This window comes from Thermobia domestica, chromosome 14 (genome assembly GCF_964235325.1).
Source record: "Thermobia domestica chromosome 14, izTheDome1.hap1.1, whole genome shotgun sequence".
NCBI classification, from domain to species: domain Eukaryota; kingdom Metazoa; phylum Arthropoda; class Insecta; order Zygentoma; family Lepismatidae; genus Thermobia; species Thermobia domestica.
In genome coordinates, this window is record NC_137467.1 from 20,734,878 (window position 1) to 20,754,751 (window position 19,874).

Genomic DNA, 19,874 nt, shown 5'->3' on the forward strand with positions numbered 1-19,874 from the left:
AGAAGCAAATAACAGTGTCACACGTTGAGTAATAATTGAAGCGAGCGTAGTGAGATAAATAAATATCAAAACTATAGTTTTCAGAGAGAATTAGTATTCAGAGAGAATTTGTTAATCAAGCATTAGTCACGCGATTAGTTAGTGTATTATTAGATCTGTACTAAGAAAGGTGTACTTCTTGGTATTCAGAATCTGCTTGGAGCTTAGTTAAATTGATTTGGGTATGATTAACTAATATAACCCCAATATCTAGGGTAAGAAAATAAATGTGACAACTACGGAAATCTAGACGGAAATATGGGAATGCGTCTATCAATTTTCTGTCATTGATTTCGAGCAATTATTTTCGTTTATTACTATTTACGGGTGGCATACAGACCTGTGTGGAGTTCATGTTTGACTAGTAGAAGCGGAGTGCACAGTCTTGAAAATGGAATGAAATCTTTTAAGTTTTACGTCCCACATTTATGCCAGGTAGGCTAAATGAGACAATGATGATGAGAAGTAATGAGATGGTAGTGGAATGAATGACAACTCCGAAATACCCACACACACGGTGTTTGTCCACTACAAAGCTCACTTGGCGTAAGTTGGGATCGAACCGAGGGTCCCATGCAAGGGCGCCGATATCTCTGTAAATTGGGAGGGGGGGGAATTCAGATGTAGAAGGTATATATCTGAAGATTTTAAGACAAATTGCACTCAAATTATTCCAAATATTGTATATTCATAAATACAATAGGGGGCACATGAGCTTTGGGAGGCTGGGTCCCCTCGGTTCCCCAGGATCGGCGCCCTCGGCCAGAGGTGAATGCTCTACCACGGAGCCACCGTGGATAGGGTATAGTCTTGTAAGGGTTTCTAGCTACCTAAATATTTTGTACACTGTTTTAGTTCGTTGTTGCAGACTCTTAAAGTGGTCACCATGTTATTGTTCTCTATTTCTAACTGTAGTTTGTCATTAAGAGATTAAATATTCGACATAAGTGCCTAAAACATCCGGATTATTTCTATTATGAAATGAAATGAAATCTTTGAGTTTTACGTCCCACGATTATGCCGGTTAGGCTAAAGGAGACGGTGATGATGAGTAATGAATGAAATGGTGGAATGAAGAAAGTGGGAGGAAACGGGAGAACCCCGAGAAAACCCACGTACACGGTGTTTGTCCACCACAAAGTTCACTTGGCGGGGGCTGGGATCGAACCCGGGACCCCTAGCACCAGAGGTGAACGCTCTACCACTGAGCCTATTTCTATTATGTGTATGGTGAGTTAACTTTCAAATTCAAACAAAGAACTTAACTCGTTTGATTGGAGGGGCCGCGGTGGCTCAGTGGTAGAGCGTTCACCTCTGGTGCTTGGGGTCCCGGGTTCAAACCCTGCTCCGCCAAGTGAACTTTGTGGTGGACAAACACCGTGTGCGTGGGTTTTCTCGGGGTTCTCCCGTTTCCTCCCACTTTCTTCATTCTACCATTTCATTCATCTCTCATCATCACTGCCTCCTTTAGTCTAACGGGCATAACTGTGGGACGTAAAACTCAAACATTTCATTTCATTTTCATTTTCGTTTGATTGGAAACATGGTAGAAATAAGATAAGGTAAACCCACGCGCAGCCTGCCCGTTCGCGTGACGTCACCTTCGACACCAAATCACTGACCCTCCGAACAAGATGATACTATTGTCGCGCCCTCTCAGTTGACAGGTTGCTAGCTGTATTTCTATTGAAGATTTTCTACGTTTTCTTTGTTTTTAACATTTGGTTAACTTGTTATACGCTGTTGTGGACAGGGTTGATATGTTTAAAACAAAATGTTTAAAACAAGTGTTTAAAACATGTTTAAAACGAGGGCTGTTGTTTTATTCAGTTTGTTTTAAACGTTTTAAACAAAATGTTTTAAACGTGTTTTTTTTCGATGGTGGTTGAACATGTTTAAAACAACTAAAATATCAGATTCAGTAAGTTAATTTAATTTTCTAACAAACAACCCATTCTCCGCAGGATTTGTGCATGGAGTAAATTACAAGCAGAGTTATATTCTTATTATAACAGCAATTACTGAACGAAATTCTGCACATCAATGTGCGTATAACTAAACCAACAGAAATTCAAATGAAGTATTTCAACATTTCTTAATTTCCAAGAATAATGGAGGTTAAACACACTATATACTATTCTAAGATCCAAATTCACAAATTCAAAACTTGTGGTATTTTTTGATCACTATCGTTTCCATAATAATGAAGAGTTCTCACATCATAAGCTAGAAGAAATGCTCTGACAAATACAATATAACTCATAGAAAAGAGCAGTGACTAGCCTACAAGAAGCAAATGACATATTTTAACTAAACAGTTTTCAAGATACATCTCTATTTGCAACATGGATAGGTAACAATGATTAGTGCCTATGGCATAACAACACAATTAACTTTTAGACGCCCCGCCAGGGATTTTAACAAAATGGTAGACTCTCACGTTCGGAGCTCTGGTGACCTCCCTAATTATCACAAAGTCATGAGTTATACACCATTGGAAAGCTTATAGACCACAAATTCCAATGAGGTAACATTCGTGAAATTCCCGCCGTATTCGTAGTAAAAAAAAAGACATAAAAAACATTAACAATATGAAAATATTGACTTTGCGGGGCCCTGGCAACACTTGCAGGCCACCCTACGCTGACAAAATGATGAATGCGTAGGCCACATACTTGTGACAATAATGTAAGAAATGGTAGCCATTGCTGCCATTGCGTAATGAATTCGTTTTATGTAGGAAATATTTTCAAAAAAAAAAAAAAAAAAAAATATGCGCAGAAAACATTCATTGAATTAGACATTCTCTCCCCTCCCCCACTAGTACCACGTCCATATGCAAATCATTTTTGCTGCACACATCATGTATACGAACAAGAATTATGCTTCTAGACCACTTCAGTGAAATATATCTTGTGTTATATGGGACCGTCCCGAAAATAAATGTAAATTAACCAAATTTGACCCCCTCTTCCTCTATAAACAGCAAATACACATACAGGTTAGTATCATGTAGGGGACTACCTCATTGCTTCACATACCAATTTTTATGGATGTACCACAAAGGGGGAAGGAATACCCACCAAAACCTGATGAAAAAAAAATGTGATGAAAAATTAAAAAACGAACTTCATCCTCCCTTTCTCGGCCGTACATACGTACCCCCTATATACATAAAATGCAACTGAATGAAAGCTTCATCCCTCAAAAATACTTTGGTGCTAAATCATCTTTCTAGCTTAATTATAGGCTGAGCTATTGATGTTTGTTGTAAAAATAAATGTATTTTACGTCAAAAAACTTAAACTCCAAAAATTGGCTAACTTTGCCCCCTCCCTTCTCCCCCCATATAAGCAAGAAGTACAAATACACGATATTACCATGTAGTGGCCTACTTGATTGCTTCACGTAACAATTTTTATGAATCTATCCCCCAAGAGGGGGAACGGCCCCCCCAAAAAAAAACTTGAAAAAAAAAACACAAAAAAACACGATATTTACCCTCCTCCCATATACATAAAATGCACACCAGCAAAGCTGCATCTTACAGGAATAAATTGGTACTAAAACCATCTTCCAGCCTTAATTAGGAACTGAGCCATTGAGGTTTAAAGCCCTGACATAGCAGTTGCGTCAATGGGCGTTTAAAGATTAAGAATGCAGACGACCAGTAGAACGTAACACAAAGAAACTAAACTACATATTCCGTGAACGGAGATCGGGAAAATCCCGAATTGTTTATCCGGAATTGAACATTTGGGCGGATCAAGATTAGGGAAGTTCCCGAAATTTGATCTAGCGGTTGAATATAGATGGCAAGCAATACGTAAGAGTGTAAAAATGTAATATATATGCGTACTTAGATTATTGTTTTAAACAAAATAAACATTTTAAACATGTTTTTTTTTGTTTAAAACAAAGTACTTTGTTTTAAACGTTTAAAACGTTTTAAACAAAAAAAAACATGTTTTAAACATAAAAAACGTTCTTTTTGATTTTTTTAAAAAAATCATGTTTTTTTTCAACCTTGGTTGTGGATGACATTTTCTATGTATAAATATTGTATTTTGTACTGGACAACTCATCTGTATTTGTTACATTGACTCTAAAAGCTTTTAAAAATACCCTCATGCGCTGTGTATGGCTGTAAAATGAACACAAGAGAAGAGTTGGTGAAGAGAATGCCAAGTTACATTCATTTCCAAAGCAGGAGGATATAAGCAATTGTTACAATTTTACCAAATGAATGAATATACTGTATACAGTAACACAACATATGTGTTCTTTGCTACTACCGCTTTAAATACTGCATTTGGCATTAATTTGCTTATTATGTATCTCTCTATATAAAATATCAAGTCCTGATTGACTGATTGATCAACGCCTAACAGGGCAGGGTTTTTTCTTAATCCAAAGGGGAAGGAGAGAAAGATGAGTGGAAATTATTATCTTAAAATCTCTATACCTTGGAATCTTTGAATGTTAAAGACATGAAGTTTGATATTTGAACTTATTTAAAACAATTATACACTTTTTTAGCGTTTTGTGATATTTTGCCTAGACGAGAAGGAAAAGAAGTGGGAATGAGAAAGGAGTGGGAATTACAATTAATATAATAAGATGTCCATATCTCGGAATCTCTTAAGCTTAAACACATGAAATTCGCTATTTGGACATCTCATTAAAAATATTAGATATGTATGTAAGCTTTATATATATATATATATATATATATATATATATATATATATATATATATATATATATATATATATATATATATATATATATTTGCTCTAGAAGGAAAGAAACCAGGGCGGTTATAATTGGACAGCCATATCATGAAATCCCTTAACGTTATTGGCATGAAAATTGGTGTTTAGGTTTTTAATTTAAAATAATTAAATTTGAAACAATTAAAGACATGTTTCTGTGTTTTTTAATGTTTCCTTAGAAAATAGAAAAAGGGGTTGGGGTTGTAATTGGTAAAATAAAATGACCATTTCCCGAAATCTCTTAAGAGTATAAACATCTTAATTAATTATGTATTTTAGCGATTTTGATATTACCGTTAAAAGGAAAAAAGACGGGAAGAAAATAGTTGCGAGTTGCAATTGAAACGGTTAGAGTTGGTTAAAGATGGTTTGTAACAAATTGTACATTTTGGGAAAATGTACACTATATCCGTTAACATACATCCCTCATCGTTTTCAAATCTCTTCACTGGGACGAGGACTCACTAAATGATCTGTAATGTAACATGACTTTCCACGTGCATGAACTGCCAAAATTTAACGTTTCGAAAAATATAACACTTTCATCCTAAGCGCTTCAATTGTTATAATAAGATAATATATATCAAAATCCCTTAAGATTAGAGTTCTTAGGGATATGAGAAGTGAGAGGTCGTGGGAAAAGCAAATGTAGGGGTCTGGGGGCGAAGTCCCCGGCTAACCGAAGGCAGTTATTCAATAAAAAATCTGCATGAGCTAGATTTTACATGCCGGTTTCTTGGTATTTGTTTTTGAAGCTCCAAGTTAATCACGTAACTTTAATCCATATGCGCTTATTTTCTAATATTCAGCAGTGGTTTATAAGAAAGTATTTTGGAATGAAAATTTATATTTAAATTCACTTTTTTTTTTTTTTTTTTTTTTATCAGACGACCATCCAGACCGTTCAAGCAACGACCATCCAGATTCTCTAGGATTTAAGTACAGACTAAGAGGATATATAATGAGTAAGCATTCTGCTGCTTTATTTTAATTGAAGATATATACTTGAAAAATTCCGTACTGTTTGATGAATTATGTACAACAGTGCATCTGTTGATGTATATTTTATTAGAAAATATAAATGAAAATGAAGATCAAATATGTTCATTAAATAAGCATGACCATGATTTTGAATTTATAGCTGGGCTGGTAGGTTTCAAATTTAAAATCAAATATTCACAGTTCCCTGTCGAAGAACCTGCTGCAATACAACTGGACAAAATTAATCTCAAAAGGAGGACTGACATTTCTATCAAAGGAAACGTCTGGACACAATCAAAGTAGCTAACAAAGATTTTCTTGCATATCACAAAAAAGAACGAGAATTTATCTGGAAAGAAATAGAGCATCATTAGAAAATTAGCAAGTATAATGAAAAATGAATTTGATAATAAGTGTGAACCGAAAGTTTTAACATATTTTATCCGATTAGAATATGCATAAGAATAAATGAACTAAACAAGCAACTGAAAAACTCTTCCCGCAAAAGAATATTTTAAAGAAAATGAAGAAAGTGGTGAAGTGAGAGAATTGAGTTCAGTTAAAAAAAAGAATGGTAAATGCAAGTGGATTAGGTCTACTGGGGACACCATTTAATAATAATAATAATAATAATAAAACGACGGGCAATACTTCTAAGGTTGTGGGGAAACTTGTCTATACCGTATATATAGATGAAAGCTTGATTGTTTTGGGTGTAATAAGAGTATATTGAAATACTTGATTTACCCTACTTTTCTTTTTATGTGCATTTAAAAAACAACAACAACAAAAAATATTCCCATGCCAGAATAAAATTCCAGTAATATAATAGGCATCTAAATCTGAAATAGCAAATAGATATCTTGAAGTTAGGAGAAAACAGTAATTTCACATTGAGATTCCAAAGAGAATATACGGGAGCAAGCAGACGACAGAGCGACTCCTTTCCCGAGTGTGTGTCGAAGGTGACGTCATTGCGCGAGTAGGACGCAAACGCGTTCGGTGATGGACTTACCTTGTCTTATTTCTACCATGGATTGGAAAAGGAATTTCCCAAAATTAGTGATGCAAAATCTAAACAAGAAATTTTCCAAGAATTATATATAAGGAAATTGATATAGATGAAAATTTTGAAGGTTGAATAATTGATAATAATAAGTTACCTTTAAGAATTCAGTAAAACGCTTTTGATGTCACACAAAATATGATAATTATATGGTTATAGTAAAACGTTTGCTCAAAGCAAACGAATACTTAGGCTAGAATATGACTCTCAAGATCCATTTCCTTCACTCTCATGTGTATTTCTTTCCTGGAGCTGTAAGCAACGAACATGGTGAACAATTCTACCAGGTTATTTTTTTGTCATTCAAAGATACAAAGGCAAGTATGTTGGCAGAGTACTGCTGGACTCCAAAAATGAACATTTTTAAGGGCAAAATGCTCAAGGAAAGAATTTATTAGGTGAAAAACGACTGGAAGCTTTCGAAATGTAGGAGCGTGGGTATGGAGAAGAATAGTGAGAATTAGCTGCGAAGAGCGAAAAAATGAATGAGCGGGTGTTACAAATGGTGGAGGAGAAAAGAACAATTTTATATATTATTAAGAAGAGAAAGAGAAACTGGTTGGGGCATTGTCTAAGAAGAAACTGTATTATTAGAGATGTGTTAGAAGGTATGGTGGCCGGAAAAAGAGGGAGGGGGCGAAGGAGACTACAATTGATGGACGATATCAAAACAGAAAAATCGTATCGTACATGAAGACGAGGCAGTCAGCGGAAGACCATGGAGCATGGAAACTAGTCAGTTGCCATAAGTGACCTGGCAACAATGTTGGAATACCCTTGATGACGATGTAGGTAAGTCGAACATTTATGATTTTGTTTAGTAGAAATGCTATGACTGTAAAATATTTATCAACCATCAAAAAACAATTACGTGAAGGTAACAGCAGCTTCATTTGTAAATTCATCGTAATACCTACAGTATAAAAATGAACTAATAAAGATTTTGAGACAGAAAAAAAAAGTTTTATTTTGTAGACCAGTGTAACAGGGAAACAGTATTAACTAGTGGTGGGCACAAAAACCGGTTTTTCGGTTTTCGATTTTTAGAAAAACCGAAACCGGTTTTTGATAATTTTCAGAAAAACTGTTTCAGTTTTTCACAAAAACCGGTTCGGTTTTCTCCGAAACCGGTTATCGGTTTTCTCCAAAACCGGTTCGGTTTTTCACCTGATCCGGTTTCGGTTTTCTTCAAAACCGATTCCGGTTTTTCCCCCCAAAATTTGTTCTATTTCTGATTAGAATGATGTTTCGTTGTTCTCCGGAAACCGAATCCATTTCCACAGAAATAGTTTTATGTGTTTTCGAAAAGTTTTTACCGAAACCAGTTTCGGTGAAAACCGAACCGGTTTTGGAGAAAACCGAAATGTCGGTTTTTCGGGTTTCGGTTTTTATAGAAACCGGTTTTCTGTTTTTATTAAAAACCGGTTTTGCCCATCCCTAGTATTAACTGGCATAGACCAGGAAGGAGAAGCTGCTAGCAGAAAAACATGGCTGCCATAATTATGAATATGACATTTTATTCCCAATAACATCAATTAAAAACTAGGTTAATTGCTCAACACATTTTAACCCTTATCGCATTTAATTTATTGATCAATGAAAGAGAGAGACAGCAGCGTATTGTAATTTCTTAACAGACAGGAAAAAAAAAGAAAAGTTCTAATCGCTACATCACCAAAGACTGATTGTCCACGTTTGTCATTCTGTACCCAGTACAAGGTTATCAATATCTCTATCTAGTCTTTGTGTTCTCATCGAAGAGAAAAAAAATGCGTTGTTATATCTTATCGATTTGAATCCAACCACACCCTAAAGAAACACAAAGAATACAAGGGAGAAAAAAAGGGCAGTAATTATTCTTAATTTGTACCAGCGTTCTTAGTTTAATGTCTTATTGTCTCTTCTTAACTGTTCATTCTTTGTATCTACAAAATGTCTCATTTGAGGAGCGCTACATTTCGATCGGACTCGTGTCACAGAGGCTTTTCAAAGTAATGTAGAATTCCTTCGTGAAATAAACTCTATTTAAATTCTTCAAAATTGTATTCTATTTATAATACATGAATTACATCATGCAATTTTCAGTGTTAAACTCCACACATCTAACGTTAGTTTCTTGAAGACTTAAAAAAAAATTAAGTTCGTTTTACATTAAGATCTACATTGATTAATTAGACAAATGGTGGGTAAACGTTTTTAGGAATGCATCAAAGAAAAAGGAAAAGTCATCATCATCACCATCATACTAGGTATTCTGCCTGTATTAGCCGGTCACTTAATGCAACTGAGAATCTTCTATGCTCCACGATCTTCCGCTAACCTCTGGGTTTCACATACAATTTTTCTGTTTTGATACAGTCCACTAATTTTAGTCTCCTTCTCCCTCTCTTTAATGCCACCATACAATCTAGTACGTTCCTCATGGTACAGTTCCTTAGCCAATGTCGCAATCAATTTTTCTTCCTCTTTCTAATAATGTCTAAATTGTTCTTTATTCCCCCACCATTTCTAAGACCCTCTTATTCGTTTTCCGGTCGATCCAGTTAATTCTCTCCATTCTTCTCCACACCCACATTTCCAAAGTTCTCACTCCTTTTTCTCATCATTTTTGCGTAACGTCCATTTTTCTGATCCATACAGTACAGTGCTCCACACGAAACATTTTATGAATCTTTTTCTGAACTCTTTATTCAAGGTCCCACAAAATAAACTCTTCTTCCTCCTAAAGGCTTGTTTCGCCATTGCTATCTTTGCTTTCATTTCATCTTCACATTTCATATCATAAATAATAATACTACCCAGGTATCAGAAACTAGTCACCTGAAATTTTTCTCCCTTCCTACTTCTATATTGACACCGATCGCTTCGTTCCAATCACCATGGATTTTATCTTTCTAATTTTTCATAGCTCTTCCTCAACTTTTCTAACATTTTATTGATTTTCTCTTCAGATTTTGCAACAAGCGCCATAGCATCTACATACCGTATACACCTAATCATCCTATCTCTTATCTAGTGATGAGCAAATGCAAGACCAAGACCCGGTCTTGGTCTTGGTCTTGGTCTTGCACCCCTTGGTTTTGCATCGGGATACCTGGTCTTGGTCTCGGTCTTGGTCTTGCATACAAGACTCTTGCAAAAACTGCAAGACCAAGACTCTTGCGCTCATCACTACTCCTATCGAAATGCTGTCTCCGTTTCACTATCTTTTCTAGCTAGATATTAAATAATATTGGCGATAGAGTGTGTGTGTGAGAGAGAGAGTAAGTGAGTGAGAGAGAGAGAGAGAGAGAGAGAGAGAGAGAGAGAGAGCATCCTTGTTGAATTCTCCTTCAATTGCACTCTGCTCTGTCATTTCCCCCTCTTTACCATAGATGGAGCTGGGGAGGGTATAGGGGACATTGCCCCCCACCCTTTTGACAAAAAATAAAAGTGGCACCTATAAAATTCTTCAATTCTCATTTGTATTTACCGTGCCCCCCAGCACACAAAAGGTCTGCCCCCCAGGAAACAATTCCTAACTCCGCCCATGCCCTATATTAACACTTCTTAATTCATATATAGGTTTAGGCGAGCCAATATAATATATATTCAAAACAACAATGGTATATTTCATAAAATTCTTGCAATGTTAAGCCTGTTAATAATTGTAGTTCCTCATAATATGGTTCAGGCTGGGATGCAGTGATTCTCAGAATTGATGTTCCATGCTCATCTTGTAGTCTGACTTTAATACAACTTTTTTTTTTCGGAATAATAGGCCTAATACTCTCCTTTTCATTTGTCATATTAACAATCATATCGCGGAACGAATAGTGCCTTTCAGAGGGGTAGCATCTACCTCTCGTGCCGTAGTTTGCCTATCATTGAATTACATTTTAACGTTCCTTTCAGAAATCGACCTTCCGACCATGCACACAGATAGCGAATTAGGAGTACTATAGTGCATTGATATCGAAATATTTACTATATACTTTATATAGTATATCGTTTTTTTTTTTTTTTTTTTTTTTTTTAATGGCGCCCACGAAATACAGAGCCGTACAAGTTAAAAGAAAGCGATATATGTACACCTTTCGGGTCATCGCCTGGAGACGCGAATTGCACTATGTAGCAACGTTGCAGGTAAAGAACCGTTGAGTATATCTACCAATACATGAAATAATTACTTCTATTCTTTCCAGATGGCAGTTAAATTCGATAGGCGTTCACACTAGCACCATCTATTAGCCTAACGATGTAATTGCTTGATGGATTCGTAGAGCAATGCTAATGGTTCCAAGTTAATCTACGGAGTTGCTACATAGTTAAATTTTCGATTCCCCACAACAGCTGAAGGAGCCACTGGAGGATATAGTATACAACTACTACAGAACATTTTGGCTTTATTTTCATCTGAAGAATAATGCTCTGTTATCTGTGGGCGCTATTTTTAGAACACCCGATATATATTGGTCTTAATGTCCGGACAAAAAAAGTAGTCTAGCACGATTTGGAAGTAATGTTCCACTTCTCTTGATTTTAAGTACATACAGTTGCGTGGGTGGCTGGTTGGAGCTTGGCATCTGTTTTCATCATCGAACCTATATGGCACTTTCAGTGCACAAGGAATCAAATCCAGGTTTCGGTCATTTTAGACATTTCTAATGTTTAAGATGTCCATCTGAAGATTAAAAGATTCACATGGAGATATTGTAAATAACTCTTAAAGTGTAGAAAACAGTTCACTTTTCCATGTACACTACACTCCCATTTAACCAAATTCTGAATGGGTAAAAAAAAAAAAAAAAACTTTTTCCCTGCAAGTTGAATTAACCTTCATTGTTTTAATCGTACTGGTTTAATTTTTTTAAATTAATTATTCAGTTCTAATGTTTAATTTTGAAGGCATCATATGCTGCTAGCATTGTCTCTTCGTGCTGAAAATATATCAACTATACAGTTCTGACCTGTGTGTTATGATCTGCTCCGGCTTAACCAAAATTTTTTATGGCATTACTCGAACAGACAGTTTTACCAAATTCTGACATATTTCTTACATTTTCAGGTTAGGTTAAAATCTTGTATTTCTTTTAGCAGAGGATGCACTAAATGAGGAACTCCCATACAACTTGCAGATTGACTTCAGGAGGGCTCAGCTGTAAATACAGTGTGGTCGTATATCATAAAAAAAGTACAGAGCATAAAACACGAATCAACTTGTGCTAGGTGGTCATTAAACGGACAAATACTATCTAACCGAGTCAGGGCAGGAGCGCAGTAGGGAGCCCGAGTGGTAGCGACGGGGTGTTTCCATAGGGAGCTGGCGCGGCAATGGCGGGTAGTATACGCATAAACGAGGATAGTGGAAGAGCACACTTACACTACAATACTTTCACTAACACTCAAAATTCACTTCAATATGCTGTTCACTGGCACTACTGTAATTACTTACATTTGGACTCTCATTCCTTCACGAAAAATGTTTCACATCGTATTTTACTTATAAATTTTCTATTTGGTAGAACCGTCTACTCGAGTGAACCCTTTTCGATCAACCGAAGCACTATCGATGCAACCAAATTCGGTTATATGAACCTCTAATGTACTTGAAGCATACCGTACAAAGTTTATGTTTCTTTCACGATTTTAGTAAATGGGCTTTAAGCAAATTAAATCAAGGAAATCGTTGGGGAATAGATCAAGTTAAATGTTGCCAACTCTATGATTGATTAATTAGATACAAAAAGCTCTACTGTATAAATAACAAAAGAGTTAACTTACCTTTCGCATTAGCATTCCAACTATCCCGGTGGTTTTGTCTCCGATGATGTCCTCTTTCGGAGTTTTAATCTTGTAGTTAAAGCCATATTTCTTCTTTAGGATGTTAAGGAAATCGAATGCCACTCCTTCTCCGACAAGATTTCCTTGTGCATCTTGTGTTACTACACTTAGCGGCCAATTGTCCTATAAATAAATAAATAAATAAATAAATAAATAAATAAATAAACCCAGGTAAAGATAGTACAGGGATTCGCTCGAAACTTATATTTATACACAGGGCGGGCACTATCATTTGTGAAACACGTGTATTTCCACGAGATGGCAAGTTTCGAGGAGTGGCAAAATCTGTTATAAAAATATATAAATATTATTTAAAATAAATATTTCTTGTTGAAAACAGACTTCATGATGTTGGTAGTTAAATTGGATAGGTGCTGATTGCCACAGGTGCTGGCTGCCACAGCCAATTATTGGTGCTGATTGCCACGAGCCTGGGAGAAACTGTATTTGGAAAGAGAGGAATTAATCCCTCTTATGATTATTAATTAATTTAGTAGGGATTAATTTAGTAATCATCACAGCAAATGGATGTGGCATCCTATAAGTTACAAAGTTACTCTCTAAGTGGAACGACATACACTTGGATGTTTATAAAGAGATTGTCTTTTCTGTTATATGTACAATTTGCACATTTCATTGTTTATATTAATTGTTTTATTGTATTATTTAATGGATATGATGGTCTGAAGCCAGCTGACAAGGGAAGTTTGGGAGAAGCATTCGCCTGCAGAGAAATAGGCATGTCATTTGAAGGACCAATTCATGCTTATTACAACAGGTAATAAAACCCCTGTACGTTGAGAACTGTTCGAGATATTCAGCTTGGAAATTTATATGAGAAAATAAGTTGTTACACGTTTCAACGCGTTAAGTATTCTCTCCCATGGCGAAGCCTGATAATTTGAACTTGCTATTGCTTGATCACTGGGATCCATTCACAGACAAATTGTCCATTACAAGTTCCATGACGTATGGCAAAGACGTAATGGTTGAGAAGATATCAAAGAATTGCACACGATTTGCGCAACCATTTGATGTGTTTTGATTCCTATCAGTCAAAAATTATGGCAGGAGATTTGTATATAGTATGAAACTTCTTCATCTGGACGTTATAATGTACCAACGAAGCAATCAAATAAAGTTCGTGTCCATACGAATCACTTCCGATCAGTGGCGGCGATTGAACGTAAGAAGTGGGGGGGAAAGACATGATCTGAATATTTGTATATCAATCTTAGTTTCCCTGGTTGTTTCTAACACTTTGTTTGACGGAAGGTTGTATAACTAATAGGATGCTATCTTTTTCAGTTTAAATACCGTATATCGTATTTCATATTTTATTAAGTGAATTGACAAGAGCAACGGAAGTAGGTACTAGCCGTGTGTACGTATTCTTAAAGAACGAAGGCGTTGTAAGAAGAGGTTTGATTCCTTGCTCATGAACATTTAAAATTCTGTCTGCAAAATTGTGTGATCAGATTATTTAATAGCAGAGGAGATGTTCCAAAAGTGGCCAATTTTCCCGTTTGCGTTGCACGCATACAATTTGAGGTGGGAAGAGGTCGTGGATTAATGCCTTTACATAGTGGCCATAGTTCAGCGGGAACCTGACCAACAAAAATAGGTCAACAATACATTGGAAATGCCCATAAGGCGCGCATATTTTTTTACATATTTTTTCTATATTGCCCAAAAGAGGGGGCGCGCTTCGTTGAGGTTTTATGAAAGTGATACTAGACATTGAGCTCTACAAGCACTGAGAATTTCATCGCACTCGAGCCTGTGGAACAACGACCCCTGACTTTGACCCGATTTATTCCCCTGTTCCCCTGTCCCTGTCCCCCCGTACGGACACTTTTGAAACAGCTCCTTCGCAAAATAAATACATAGAAAGGATAATATTAATCATAATAATGAATAATGAGGCTTGTTTTGCAACAGTTATATTGAAACTGGCGATTAATGAACAATTTATATTTTTAATTCCACACATGGTATTAAATGTGTTATTACTCTTAGAAAATAAAAGACAGTAAATACTACAAGCATATGCTACGACATTTTAAGAAATATTTGCTTTTGTAGCTTCCTGAAAATGTTCGTTGCCATTAGGTGCAGTATTTTTGAACACATCAAAACACAATATTTAGAATCACTCCACACTCCAGCTATACAAAATAATCCTAAAACCTAGAATTATGTTGAATTCACTAAATTTAATTGTATATACACTCGTACACCGCCTAAACACACCATTTCTCTCGTATATTACACTGCAAAACAATGGAAAATGTATTTGTTTCTTATTACTCTTTTTTAAATCAATATTCCTTACTATTAGAAAGAAGTAAAGACATTTTAGGAATTGTCAATTTTGTGCAATTAAAGAATAACTTGTGAAAAACTTCTTTGCGAAATGTTTTCTCAATTAGTTTCAAAGCGGCTGACTAACATATCGAGCCCTCGTAAGAAGAAGTGAAAAATGTTGGAATTGTGCTCCAATAGATTATATTTCGGTTATTTTCCATGGCAATTAAACTGCAATTCTTGTAGATTTCTTAACTCCACGGGAGGACAACCAACACGCACTCACAGAATGACAGTTATTATATGGTAATTTTTTTCTATGAAACAGTAATACATACAAAAAACTTTACATTTCCAAATGAAACTATATACATTAATGGGTTACTTCAAAAAAGTGCGGGGGCAACTGCCCCCCTTTGCCCCCCTAATCGCCGCCCCTGCTTCCGATCACCGCGATACATTGGATTGTTTCAGTTTGCGTTCTACAAGGCAGGTTACGAACAAATTATAGGCCTATAACTTTTAAATCACTTGTCGAATTTGCTCTTTGCTTTGGTTCTGCGAACTGTTACCTTGACGGATGCAACGCAATTTCTCATAAAATGTTCATGGTGCAAGGGAGTCTTTTGCCTGCGTCATTTCTTTATAAAACAGAAGAACAACAGTGATCAATTTTCATCTCTAATCTATGATTATTGTGAACAATGTAATGACTAATTGTATCTAACAAACCTGTTAATTATTGCGAAACACTTTTTTCTGTTACTTCCGATAGCTTTCAATTCGTATGCCAATATTCGTTACTAATTATGTTGTACTTAACGCGTATAAATGCGCATATCCTCATTTTCTCATATAAACTTCCAAGTTATATATCTCGAACCGTTCTCAACCGTACAGGAATTTTATTAGCTTGTTGTAATCAGCATGGATTGGGACTTCAAATGGCATACTTAGTTTCTCTGCAGGCGAGTGCTTTCTCCTGAACTTCCCTTGTGAGGGACAGCCAGCAGTTCTTTTTTGATGGAACTTTCAAGAGCTGCTCGAAACAATTTGCACAGCTGTACACAGTTCATATTGACATAGAGAGTGCAAGTGAGAACACATAAATCGTACCAATTTTGTACGCACCGCTCCCTGACAAAACTGAAAGTACACTCATGTCCAAAATTATTGTCGCATGTCTATAGCTATTTGTTGTAAGAATAAATTTGATAATGATTTTGCAGAGTACTTTTAATACTGATACTATGTGTATAATCAGGAAATGTATATTTGTGGTAAATTTCATAGGAAAAGAATTATAAATACGAAAATGATAATGAGTAAAACAAAATGTAACTAAACGGACAAGAAAATTTTATTTTCGTTTCATTGTTCTTATTTACTGCTCTTTTGACATGAAATTTACCACATACTTGTCTTTGCCGATTATACACATACTAACATTATAAGAAATACAGGACGAATTCGTTATCAAATTATATTACTAGAACAACATATTTATAGTCATGCGACAATAATTTTGGACATGAGTATACATACAGAGACCTGGTTACCTTTGTTAAGAGTTGGTCTGAACAACACGATCCTAAAGCTCATCACGTTTCTTTCATGCTTCTTGGCGGCCTGTAATGTTACGTCTAGCAACTTTCTCTCAGGCTCGTGGCAGTCAGCACGCCATCATGGCAATCAGCACCTTGATATTGGCAATCAGCGCCAGTCATGGCAATCAGCACCAATAATTGGCTGTGGCAGTCAGCACCCCACCGTTAAATTTAGAAACCTGACGTTCTATTTAAATACTACATTCATAAATTATTTTAGGTCGCATTAGTCTAAGGTCACATAGGCAGTGCTAAAGCAAATGGTCAAATCCCAGCATGAATTGTTTGAGTGTTGTCAAATACAAGAACTCAATTCTCGAACAGTTGCGAACATCTGTTCCATTTAGTTAGTTATCACAATTTTTGATATGAAAACTATTCTTGTGTTTTTCATAAACAAGTTCCTTATCATTGAAGGTGGAAACAATTTTTTTTTTTAAGTTTTTAACAGATGTAGAAGGAAAATCAAGAAATAAAGATAAAAAAGCTAGTTGCAGTTGAATTGCAAACTGATACGAGTCTATTGAGGTTGAATTCTATGAAAAAGATTACCATCTTTTCTCTGCAGCTGTATTTGCTTTATCTTTCATTAAAAGAAAATATCTGACATAATGAGATTGTATTTGCAGTGTTTAGGTCTTTCTTCCTCTTCGTTGTTCATGATGAGGTAGCATCTTTAAATCATAGCCTTTAAGATTTGTTATTTCCGGGGAAAGGGGCGACTGGAAATGATGCTATTGCTCGGGGTGAAAATTTCCTAGGGCCGGCCCTGAATTTAAACTGAGCAATGATAATACAGATAGGACGAAACCATACTGTTTAGTTCTATACATTGTCTGTTATCTGTCGCCGTACCAGTTTATGTTTAGGATTTATCTTTCTTCAATGAACATACGTCTCTTATATGTAAAAGTGGACAACATCGTGTCCGTGAGTTTTCTCCAGGTTCTCCCGTTTCCTTCCACATTCTCATTCCACCAATTCTTCCATTATCATTCACTTGCCTTAATCATCCTTCTCCCTTAGCCTAAAGGACATAATCGCGGGCCGTTAAATTGAAATATTTCATTTATTTTCTTATACTTTGAAAAGCACACAAGTTGTCACTAATTTTGACGTGTACGCAAATGTCTTTTTACACAAGTGACACTATTACTAATATCTTGAGAGTCGACCACAAGTGTATTATGGATGCAACATGGCAATTTATCCACTAAAATCTTACAAGGGACCATTCCGATTTGGTAGGCTAAATTTTAGGGATGGCCACAAAGTTTCGGTTCCGGCGACGAAACCGGTTCTTGAAGATCCAATTTTCAGAACCGGTTCCAGAACTGGATCCGAAAACCCGGTTCCAGAACCGGATCTTAGGAACCGGTTCCAGATCTGAATTTGAAAACCCGGTTCCAGAACCGGATCTTAGGAACCGGCTCCACACCTGGATCCGAAGAACCGGTTCCATACTTGGATCCAAAAACCCGGTTCCAGAACCGGATCTTGGGAACCAGTTTCAGACTTGGATCCGAAGAACCGGTTCCAAACCTGGATCCGAAAAACCGGTTCCGGAACCTGGTGTTCTAGAACCGGATCCGTTCAAAGCCGAAAACCGGTTCCACCAGGAACCGGTTCTGGCCATCCCTAGTAAATTCAATTGCTGAAAATGACTTCTAGCACTGAATTCAGCACCAAAAGAAACAGAGAAAAAGAGGGTGTTAAGTGGCACACTTTATACAGAATGGGAGATAAATGAGGGCAAAGTGTGAAGATTGAACGTAGAAAATGTCTAGAAATGCCATGTTATTTTTGAAACGAGTAGAGGAATTGAGGTCAAATATTGGATATGAGGAAGGTATGTAGAGCTCCACTTAATAGGCGTAATCTGAATCATGGTAAACCTCTGGAAAGCCGTCATGTTGAATTTAGTGCAAGAAGAATATACGGGAGGGAGTTATATGACATATTACTCTTGACGCACACCGTCTATTGAAATCAGTAGTGGTCAATTCAGTTTGAGACCTTTCCCTAACAGCACAAGATGTGCTAGGCATGTGCCAATTAGGTGTCTCGGCTACTTTTTAGGTATCCGACACTTGGCACATATGATATTCATGTGCTAAGTATGTACTTCAGCTACCTTCAATTTTAAGTACTTGTTACACCTAATTGATATTTGCGACTATGTACCACAAATATAGCATTTATATACCTGGCTCAGTTTCGCACTCTTTGAGCTCCTCCGTGGCTAAGCGGTTGGCGTACGCGCCTTTGGCATGGGAGACCCGAGTTCGATTGCCGACGGGAGCTCATGTGGTTCGGATTCCACGTTAATCAGTAGGTCCACGTCTCATATAGCCTCGCTGCTGAAAGGGACGCTAAACTAAAATCAACTCAATCAACTCAACTCAGTTTCGCACTGTAATAGTCATTTTTTTTATGTCGTCACTTGGGACATATATTTGTCATGTTCTAGGTACGTCCATTAGATGCATACTGTTTCTGATACCCTAACAGCACAAGATGTGCCAGGCATGCGCAGTTAGATGTTCTAAATTCATCTCTCACATTTGATGTATTTGTTGCTTCTTTTTCTAAGCTATTGTGTACTAGAAGCAACAAACGCAAAAAACGCATCAACTTTATTAGATAGCAACTGTCGGCGATCATTTGAAAGTGAATATGGAAAACCATGAAATAAAGTAAATAAACACTCGTCACTTTGTTATAAAATTACATGGCGAGCAGATTTTATCTGATCCCAAACGGTTATCGTCGAATATACGCGGTTAAAGGAGCACTCTTATTAGCCAAATTCAAAAGACTTCAGCAATTTATCCCTCTACAAATTACCTTCATCGTCTCCGTGGCCAAGTTGGAAGAGTACGCGGCTAGTAATCCAAAGGTTAGTGGTTCGCGCCCACCCTAGGTTACATTTTTCTCACTTGTTTAAAGTATTTTTACTCACCTTGTTGTAAACACATTACGCATATAGGCGATTTAACATATTTTGGGGGAGTAATTTTGTGATTCATTGACGCTTACGGCATGGAAAACATACCTAGAACATGCTAGGCACGTTCCCCAGGTATATGTCAGGCATGTGCCCAGGGGTGGACATAGACTGTGACTATCACTTGCCATCCATGTGATTTCTCTCTCAGAGGCACGTAAGACACATTCCCATGTACCTGAGGGAACATGATAGACATTTACCTGCTATGTAAATTTGCTGTTATGGTTGTAACAGGAGACGTTCCACACTATGGCAATGTATCAATA

At 36.5% G+C, this 19,874-nt stretch overlaps 1 protein-coding gene across 1 annotated transcript in view; it reads right to left on the bottom strand.

The window, feature by feature from the left end:
* The window catches only part of Ir76b (Ionotropic receptor 76b), a 510,549-nt gene that overhangs the window by 466,319 nt on the left and 24,356 nt on the right, over positions 1–19,874 (bottom strand). The window contains exon 3 of the mRNA XM_081737781.1: positions 12,625–12,807. Within this exon, the coding sequence (XP_081593907.1) occupies positions 12,625–12,807 (183 nt within the window). The remainder of the gene's footprint in view (positions 1–12,624; positions 12,808–19,874) is intronic.